This window comes from Homalodisca vitripennis, chromosome 3 (genome assembly GCF_021130785.1).
Source record: "Homalodisca vitripennis isolate AUS2020 chromosome 3, UT_GWSS_2.1, whole genome shotgun sequence".
In the NCBI taxonomy this organism is placed as follows: domain Eukaryota; kingdom Metazoa; phylum Arthropoda; class Insecta; order Hemiptera; family Cicadellidae; genus Homalodisca; species Homalodisca vitripennis.
Window position 1 is genome coordinate 120,059,589 of NC_060209.1, and position 10,638 is coordinate 120,070,226.

The 10,638-nt window shown below is 32.3% G+C and overlaps 1 protein-coding gene across 1 annotated transcript; it reads right to left on the reverse strand.

Moving 5' to 3' along the window:
• Positions 1-1,526: 1,526 nt before the first annotated feature.
• LOC124357430 (NF-kappa-B inhibitor-interacting Ras-like protein) lies at positions 1,527-10,247 on the reverse strand. Its single transcript, XM_046809235.1, has 4 exons — positions 9,991-10,247; positions 6,548-6,679; positions 4,125-4,364; positions 1,527-2,054 (listed from the first exon to the last, which is right to left on the reverse strand). The coding sequence occupies exons 2-4, from the start codon at positions 6,644-6,646 to the stop codon at positions 1,806-1,808; spliced, it is 588 nt and encodes a 195-aa protein (XP_046665191.1). The 5' UTR covers positions 6,647-6,679; positions 9,991-10,247; the 3' UTR covers positions 1,527-1,805.
• Positions 10,248-10,638: the final 391 nt, after the last annotated feature.

Consider the following 10,638-nt stretch of genomic DNA (forward strand, 5'->3'; position numbering starts at 1 on the left):
TCCCGATTAATCCGACTTATCGAGGTTCCACTGTAGTAACGTTTAACGGTTATTAAAGTTCATATGTCATGATTTTGAGACTTCTAGATTGTGTTTTAGTACAAAAATATGTATATTTTGGTCATACTACAAGTGAAACTGTACAGCTGTTGCAGTTGACCATAGTCACTGTCAGTCTGCTTGGTAGTATTTCACATTGCGCTGTGAACCCTGCTTAGTGAACATGTGTTCACTCTTATATTTGTTACAGTGCGAAATATAAACGTATCAACATGAGTACAGAACCGCTGTAAAAGTGGGATTGAATGTTAACATAAGGGATACCTTTCTTATCATATTGTGACATCAGCTGTTGAAAATCGGCTTATCACAAGATTATTGTGAATTGTTCATATGTTTTCTTATCTGGTGAGTGGACTTGTAGCATGGAATTGTTATAATTATTTGGTACTTTTTATATCAAAATCATTATTATCGTTAATGGAGTGATTTACTTGCTGAATAGTGATATAATTTCTTGGAATAGACAATAGTTGAAGAAAATTTTATTTGTTTATTAAAATAATAGTTATACATTTTTAAGGTATAAACTGTTATATTACTTATTTTTAATTTTGGAATATTATCTAACTTATAATAGGTACTGTAGGTTATACCTAATAAGGTTGTTTTATATGCTCTACACCATTTATTATAAAATTGCATAGATAAACATGATACAGTTTTAAATTAATTTTGTAGTAAGTATCTGTTTTATAAATTTCAAAACAAACACATTAAGCATATATTTACAAATAAGAAACATTTCATGTTAATAATGCTGATCATTTCATTATACAAAACAAATATAGAACATGATATGTTTTTGTTTGCACAGTGGAGTGTGGAAAACAAATGTAAAGTTTCGCAAATATTCACTCTGACAGATGCATCGCAACAGTGATGGTTAAAGAAAGAGATGATGAGAAGAGGATATACATCAGAGGGATAGGGGGATGGAATATTTCTTGATTGTATCGAAGTAAGATATAGATCGCTCATATTGCTGAATTAGTGGAAATCAGATGGTTGCAGCTAGTGTCATGGCAGACAGGGAATTCTTTCCTCTAAACATCATGTAACTCACCTTACTCAGTCAGTGCAGCCATGTTCAAAGCTGTATTGAGTCAAATACAGTATAATGCAATGTATGTATTAATTGCCTTAACCACTTTTAAGAACTTAGACATTGTATCCGTTGGACATAAAAATTTATAAAATTACCCAAAATTCAAATTAAACATTTTGTTTTAACACTAAACATAATATAAATGGACTGAAAGTTCTAAATGACCACAATTGAAAATCTAAAATGTTTGAATAAGCCATGTTTCAAAGTATTGTTAGGTTTTAAATAATTGTCCAAAGTATAAAAAAATCATCCTTTTTTCAGTTTTATGTGCTATTTTTTAACGTTATTAGTAATTTTACTATAATTTTGCATGATGTGATATACATGTTTTAGAAACAAATTTATTCATTTCAAATTTGTCATCTAGGTAATAGTTATTGGATTTTTATTTTCTAAAAATCAATACATTTTTATACTGGCATAAAAATATCTTACCTTTAGTAATATTTTGTTTACATTTGAACATTTAAAATACAGTGTAAATGTTACAATCAAGAAATAACCTAAAAACAACAGATTTTTACAGAGAATCTGCACTCTATACAGTTTGCTTACAAAAGTGAGATTCCAGTTCCTTGTTTGGCAGTGGCTAGTCTTGCTCATCACAGCTGGAGATGTAGAACTTGGCCTGCCCTCAGCTGTCCAGTTTAACTGACTTGCGCACCATACTCAGCTGGTGAAACCCACTCTTGTTGGGCGGCTGGTTCAGCTTGGAGCTCAGGTGGACGAACGGTTCAAATAACGTCGTCCTGTCCAGGGCATTCACCTCAAAGTGCCGAATCTTCTCTCTGATCGACCAGTGAGAAGCTTTGCTAGCTGGACTCTCCAGTGGAACCGGACACTCAACGGTTTTTATGTTGTGTCCAAGAATGATGAAAACTACCTGTACAACACAAAATCTATTTAGGTCTAATTACAATACATTTAGTCATACACATGAATTCCATTAACATAAAACTTTACACCTGCTGTGCACCGTATCATGTGCTTGCACACTTTACCTACTGACACCTGTACAGCAACACCTGATTGTGTTTTGTTCATGCGTATGTAAAATGTCTGTCAATTTATTAAGAGATCCTCCAACTGTGAAATATAGCATGAAATCAATAAAGAAAGATATTGTCGGATTAGAAAAGTGTATGGACAAAGCATTATGAATGATAAGGTATGCAAATGGGTATGAGATTTCCAGAGTGTCTGAAAAATGTTAATGATGAATGAAGTGGGTGACCTTCAGTGTTCAATGACAATTTGGTAATGAAATAACGCTTCACATTTCTGTCTTTTATGAAATTTTGATTGAACATTGAAACTACCAAAAAAAGGATTGTTTAAACAATAATGCTTAACAATGCCTGTCAACATGTGACAAAATGAACTCAGGATATCATCACAATGTCAACTAGGAACAATTTGATCTTCGTTTATAGATAACCTAGTGTTCTGTGACTTCCCTGGTTTTTTACGGCTGAAAAGGCATCCGCAACAATGATGACCATAGTGTCAAAATACTGTGTTGCAGTGGCTGTTAAATTAGGCAGCAAACTTCTATAAAGATGGTATACAAAAGCTTGTTGAATATAACAAATCCCTTAATTTTCTGGAAATTATGCAAAAAAAGTAAATAATAATAAGTTGCCTTTTTTATATTAAAACTATATTTACTTTAAAAAACATGCCTCATTTGTGTACGTTGTTAGTAACGATTGTGCTATTATTATCTGCAACTCTCTATATTTAGTTACAGGTTTTCATCCAGTCTTTCTATTTTATTTTTGTATTTTCCTCCATTACTTGAAATTAGAAAGTTTTATGTTTAAAACCTGCATCAGAAAAATTGTTGTTAAATGTTAAAAGCAACCAAAGATTTTCCAACAGCCCTACTCACTTATGTATCTATGTCTTCCGTGCATAAACAAAAGGCTGGGAAACATGTCTTGTATGAGAATTTTTACATCTGGATCCTTCCACTACCACTGCATTACTCAATTGATGTGTTGATTGCACTTTCAATATATATGTTGTTCTAGAATTGCGATAACCATTATATTGCTAACCAATTTTCACAGGCTACTTTGTTATATATTTATTATACAGGCAAGTGATTTATTGGAGATATAAACTAAACAACTTTAATTCTGTGGTTTATTTGCCATTAACATTAAAATTAAATTAAATTAATACCTAAATGTTAATTTCCTTGTTTCAGTGTTGTAACAAAATATTGTCTACCAGTCCTTAAGTATATAATATACTTCTCAATGTGAGTAAAGAATACAAATACAAAGCACACGGCAGGTATGAAGGCGAAAATAAAACACAACAAGCAAATGTTACCCTTATTTTAACTTATTTTTAAAATGCCATCGTTGTTCAGAAAACTACAATCTAAAGGGTATATAACTCTTGTTATCACATTTATATCATTATCCATATTTAGTATTTGGATACGATTAACCCTTTGAGTCCCTCTGGTCTGGGTATTTTTTACAAAATAGTTTTTAGCATTTGAATGATGTACTTCTTATAATGAAACAATACTTGTTCTTTTGTATTATTTTTGCATCAAAGTTTGGTATATCCTAAAGTATATAATTTAGAAAGATATTCAACTGTATATTGTCATCAAAGTCACTTGTTTTTGATGAGGCACAATAATATATTTGTTTACAAACAATTAGCAGCTGGTAAAAGCTTTGAAATACTGAATCATCACTGAGTGACCATACAGACAGAAAGAAATGCACTATAAATAATATGCATGGCTCTTCATAAACAATCACAATCCAACACATTCCAATATTCCATAGAGTATTAAATTTGTACACTGAATTTACCGATAGATTACGTCAGGGCCGCTAGCAAGTCAATGCATGTGGCGCACCAACAAGACCCAAAGTGTTAATATTAGGTACAGCTGACCAGGAGTGTTCTGAACTAGAATACCAACCTCCTTCTTCTCTTTGTTTTTGTCGATCTCCTTCTTGAGCTGAACTAGCAAGTCGAAGGACTCAGGTCGTGATGTGTCATACACCAACACATATCCATCAGCCTGCCATGCTTGACTGACCTGTCGTGCCTGTGTCACACTTTCCAACCCTGCGGTGTCATAGAATCTCACTTTCTCACGCGTCCCTCGCTCTGTCTCTACACATGCTACGTATATATCTTCTATGGTTGCTTGGAGAAACTGCAACCAATTATTTTTAACTAATTAATTCCTAAAGATAAAGAAACATTTATTACTTAAAGAATAAATTATTAACTAACTAAATGTTTAAAATATATCGAACATTAATATTTTGTTTCATTACTCAAAGCCATTTAAAATATATATAATAATTACTACTTGTGTTGTTACTTATCTGTTATTGCCATGTCTACAAAATGCCAGTCAGTTTCAAACAGTCCAAATTCTACGTTTTTCAATGGAGGACTAACTATGATTTTCACCTTCCAACAACTTTATGAAGACTATTTTAACACATTTGCTGCAGGAAATGAGATGAGAAGTGACCGCAAAATGTGAAACAATTCTAATTTTTTCAAATGTATGTAAATTTTAATTCTCACCCAAAAATGACGTCTAAATGTCCAAAATATCAATTCAAGTAGTCCAGGAACCCTTATAGACTCGAATTGATGACATCATTTTCAGATCTATAATACCAGTCCTTCACCACTGGTGCCGGTCCTTGTCAAGTCCACGTTCAAACTTCGTTGATTTTCAGTCCCCAATCCCACTGGTTCCACGAATCAGTTTATGTTAATTTTGTAAATATTTATTTACTAAACAAAACACTTTACACTCCCCCTCAACAATATTTATTTTACACATTATTTAAAAAATGTCATCATCTGAATTGTATGAACTTGAATCGTTAGAAAACAGGTGTTCAATGAGTTCACTATGTTCCTTCATTGGATTACAGTTACAACAAACAAAACACACAACAGAGAAAATAAACAAAGCTGGCGATCTGAGAACCCTTTGCACGAAAAGAAACAGTGGAACCAGCCAATGAGTCAGGGTGGAGCGAGGTATGTTTTAAAAAGCCCAACGGATGGTGCATATTAGGTCAGTACTACAAAAGCAGCTCGCCGCAGCAAATGTGTTGAGAATTGGATTAATGAGAAATGTGTATACATAAAAAATACAGAAGTATTAAAGAAAGCAGTTAACATTCTTTACTGGAGTCACTTTTGCACAGCATCACTCAACTTTTAACATGTTCATATTTTTTAAAGAGCAGCTTTGCTTACATTTAGTGAGCAAAGAAAAATGATAATCACAAGTGATCATTACCATAAAGAATTATTAAAATTAAGTATTTCTTCTATTAAGAAGTGAGGGCTTAATTAGTACCAATTTTATTTCACAATTTATTCACAAAACAAGGTAAATATTTTCTGTATATGAGTAATAAAAGACTGACATCTGATTGATGCAGAGTAAGGGCTGTACATGATTGGACCACATGAAGAACATGTGCACTCTGTACATGGGTGAGTTATTGAGAACCAACAACAACACCCATGTACATGTTAATCTTATGTTGTATTAATTAACATATTTCATTTCAAATGCTTATTTATCATTGGTTATTTTCAATACACGTAATGCGTAAATTACACAAGAAAATATGGATAGTTATTTCTAAAATTAGTAAGACTAAAAGTTTCTAGGGAATATGAAAAGTTGTTAAATTGAAATACAACTAGATCATAAAAATCAGTTGTTAAATAATGTAGGTATAAGCTTTAAACTGTTGTAGTGCACGGTTAATGATAACGTAAACAGTAACACTTTTCATGTACATTGAAACAATTTCATGTATATGGAAAACTTAGTATAAAAATGGATATTATAAATACCTCTGCTAAGTTCATTGACCAGCTTAGTACGCCATTTCATTACACTATGTTAACCGCTCAAACTTTAAAAAAATTCACAACTTCTTTATTTACAGACCTAGAGAAAAACCAAAGTGTTCTTAAACAATTTGTTATAAACATTTTTGAGTCTCTAATGGTTTTCAAGATATCAGTTACTGTACATGTTTATCCCAAAAGAATATTTCTTTCTCCAAGAACTGTATTAAAGTAAAGAACAGTTTTATAACATTTCTGCAGTAATTCAATGTACAATTAATTTAGATCTAAATATATATTTTAAATTTTGTATTAAAGTTAACTTTTTGATTTACCACATTTTAGGATTAAATACGGTAGTATGTATACATAAATTTGGGTTATTAACATTAGTTTTATGCTAAATCTAATACTGTGGTATTTATACAAATATTTGGGATATTAAAGTTAGTTGTTATGTTAAATTTAACTCTAAATAGAGATATATAATAAATAGCTTACAGAATCTTTATTGTAGTTTCCATAAATTGCTTGTTCCAATATTGCAGTTTTTCCAACACTTTTCATACCACAAACAATAACTCGAGTAGTTTTTCCCATTGCAATATTATTATTATTAGTTTACAGGTCTACCTAAAAAAAATTAAAACAAATGATATCATTATTATACATTACAATGCTCACCAACACACATAAACATACAAAATAGAAACAGGGAATAAGTTTCTATGGCTCCGTAGCTAACAATGATACTTATATAATGATAACAAATTTTTTAACATATGCAATTATTTTATTTAGTCATTGCCAACTGTAGTTTGTTGGTCAGTCGTTTTATGTTTGCCTTAACATCAATATTATTTTCTATCTTTATTGATTTCTGATAATCGTGATGGCATGTTTTTCGTGTGGGATGCTCTGTGTACAAGCGAGCAGCACATGTAACAGTTCTGAAAACATTCTTCTAAAACCATAAGAATATCAATAGCTTCAGCATTCATAAAATTCATTTCCAAACTATGTACTGTATGTATATGTACATGTAACTATGTATGTGCCTTATGTACCACAAGTGGTCTAATAATAAAAAATGAAAGATTTAAAACTTGCGCTTCTAAATATACTCAATAAAGTCTTCATAATTAAGTTAAACAAAAAGTCACTCAGCAATAAGCTACAGTGAAGTTGGCAATGACTTAATAAAGTGATTGCATACATTATAAAAAAATATGTTCCACGGGTATTTCTTCAAAACATTAAAATAGGTATAAATCAGTTTACATATAGACTGGCGAGAGTAATAGGGTTGTATGTTGGGGTTTTTTACTTAGAAATGGTATCAGGTACTAAAAAAATGTAACTTGGTCATATCATCATCCAATTTGAAGTAATAAACATAATTTGTTAGTTCTTTGTGCCAAAGGCTCTAAGTGTTGCATTAAAAACCCCATATAAAAACCTATTACTCTTATTAATGTATTATAATGAATTATGTCTTTAACTCAAAAGGTTCTATGTGGGGCACTTTATTATACTTATTTTCATGGAATGATTAATGTTAAATTTTGATCACCAAATTTAATAAATAGATAGTTCATAAAACTATAGAACTATGTACTAAACAAAAACAGTATATGAAACTGGGGATAGAAAATTTCAAACTTTAAAACACAAATATTTCATAAAACATGTGTTTCAATATATATATATTTTTTGAAAAACCAACCAAAAGTTTAACTCTACAACTTATTTTATGGGATTTAAAAATCCCCTGACAATATATGAATTTTAAAGGGTGTGTAGGTTCAAGTACTTGTACTAGTCCCAAAAAAATAAAAATTTATAAATATGTAAGCACATAAAAGTTCATTAAGAGTCTGTGTTGAATACATCCAAAAGGCCCCACTTTGGGGAGGTACCTAACCTCCCATTATAAAAGTTGTTGCCAGCTTTCAACCAATTTATACAAAAATATGTGTGTCCAATGTCTACTTTCTGGAAAACCCACAAAAATTTGTATTCCCCCAATTGAATTTAGGGGTAGAATACCCTACGAAACAACATTAGAGGTGTTGAGTTACAAGTTCTAGTAGCCTACTTGTTCCATTAAAATGTAAGTAAGCATGGAAGAGGTCATTAAAAGTCTGAGTTGACTAGACATAAAAAAGCTTATCTACACGAGATACCATGACCCCCAAGAATTTTTAATTAGTTGTGTTTTCGCCAAATTTGTAATTAGATTCAAATTCCTTGTACAACAGTCTCATAATAATTCATTTGAATTTCTTGTATGAGAAGAAAACACACTTAACTCTATTCTTTTACTTTCTTAGTTGTTGTAGAACTGTGCATGTATTCAAGTAAAGTTGTAAAGACTTCAGTAAGTTTAGCAGGGTTTTCTAACCCTCCTTAAGTAAATATTTAGGAGGATGGAAATTGTGAGGTGGGGTTTCTAGAAAGTACAGTAAAACACGTTTAAAAAAAAGTTGGTCGAAAACAGGTCAGCCTTCTCTTGTCACTGATGATCTGGTAAGGACAATAAAAGAGAACAGACGTTTCACTATGACAACGCTATCTGACGATTGCCAACAAATTTCACGCACTCTTTTGTACTTTTGCACTAATTTTTAGGGAACACTTACGTCATCGCAAGCTGTGTTCCCAATGGGTTCCAAAAAGGCTCACTGATATGCACAAAACCAAGAGACTCGGAAGTGCTTCGACTTTTCTCACACAGTACAGTGATGATAATGAGAATTTCTTAAACAAAATTGTGACAGGTGATGAAACTTGGGTCCGTCATGTCACACCGGAATCCAAACAGGAGTCAATTGAATGGCGACAAACGCAATCCTCGAAGAAACAAAAATTCAAGACAGCAATTTCTGCACAAAACATCATGTACACTGTCTTTTGGGATCTGAAAGGTGTTTTGCTGATTGATTTTCTCCCAAGAGGTGAAACCATTGATGCGGCAAGGTATTGCGAAACCTTAAGAAAACTAAGGCGGGCAACTCAAAACAAATGGAGAGGAATGCTCAGTAATGGAGTTGTATTGCTCCATGACAATGCTTGGCCCCATACAGCTGGTGACACTCAAACATTGGTTCGACAATTTCGTTGGGAGCAGTTCGATCACCCGCCCTACAGCCCGGACTTAGCAGTGGTATGACTACCACTTGTTCCTACACATGAAATGCGAGCTAGGTGGTGTACGCTTTGAAACCGACGATGAAGTGAAAACTGCCATGGAGTCGTGGCTACATTCATTGGCGGGAACCTTCTAAGAAGTAGATATAGACTACTATGTCGAGGTATCAGTGGAAACTATGTCGAAAAATAGTTTAGGGTTTAGGCTTTCATGTAGAAATAAAATTGTGTTGAAAAAAATTGTTTTACTTGTTTTTTTTTTTAAACAGTACTTTCTGAACACACCTCATATTTACTATTAGCCATAAGAACACATACATTAAATTAATTTTTTTTTAATATGCTAAATGGGCTACCACTAGACCTTGGAGATCAGCAAGGAACAACAATCACAATCAAACTCAAACTTTGGCTATCTATAAGGACTTGCAAATCGACTACCATTACTGTTTATGAAATAGAAATGGCCACTCTTCCCCTAAGCAATAAATGCTCACTATTAGGCTAGGGCTGGCATACAACATTCTTTTGGATTTTGACCATCAAGCCTGTCAACATTTTGTTATATTTCAATTTGATTTCTATGTATCACAACCACTAGATATAGGTTTAAGCTTATATGATTAACAGAACCCATAACTAGGGTTAAAACCATAAATTCCAATTAGGCTATGATCAACAACTTAAGGGACAATATAGACAACAGAATCAATTCAAAAATCATATAGTATGTTAGAACGAGATATTTAATAAATTTAACATAGGCAATTTGAATGTAATAAATAAACACTCACTTCTGGCCAAAGATGCAAACAGTAAACATAACCTATACAGATTACATCTGTCTGTATTAAGTTTTCTGTAGTCTTAAAAGCCTTTTTTCTGATATGCCACTGCTGCACTGCAGACGAGTCAACAAGTAACGATGGAATAGTAACAGCCTTCTACATTCCCCAACTGCATGAGTGGGCCAAGTTATCTATTGTTCCAACCAATGAATATATACATCCAATTTTACTACTGAGCTGTATGAAATTTTAAAAACAATATCATCCTACATAAAAATTATTACACTATCAAAATATTGAAACTTGTTCAGATTCTCTATCCACAATATCAGCCATTGAAGATTTAGGAAATTATAGAAAAGTGTATTTCATATTTACGTTATTAGAAATACTGAATAGCAATAAAAATATTGCTTACAATAATTCCCCGGTCACACAGGTATAAAGTACAACGGAAATGTTGAAAAATTAACTAGAGAGACAATTCAAGATGAGGAAAAATATTATGTTTCAAATATTCCTAGATAATTTAAGGTCAATACGAAAAGGAAATGACTAGAATTTCTTGCCGGAAAGCAGTTATAGGGAGCAGGCTACCGCCAGACGGTCATATATTGCTTAGAGTTACTTATTAGTGATCAGGGGCACTGACGT

Excerpts from the sequence above, each read along its gene's own strand:
- LOC124357430 (XM_046809235.1), bottom strand. The coding sequence starts at position 6,646 with ATGGGAAAAACTACTCGAGTTATTGTTTGTGGTATGAAAAGTGTTGGA. Across the intron at positions 4,365-6,547 it reads GAAACTACAATAAAGATTCT|TTTCTCCAAGCAACCATAGA; the intron begins GTAAGCTATTTA and ends AATTGGTTGCAG. Across the intron at positions 2,055-4,124 it reads AAAACAAAGAGAAGAAGGAG|GTAGTTTTCATCATTCTTGG; the intron begins GTTGGTATTCTA and ends TGTGTTGTACAG.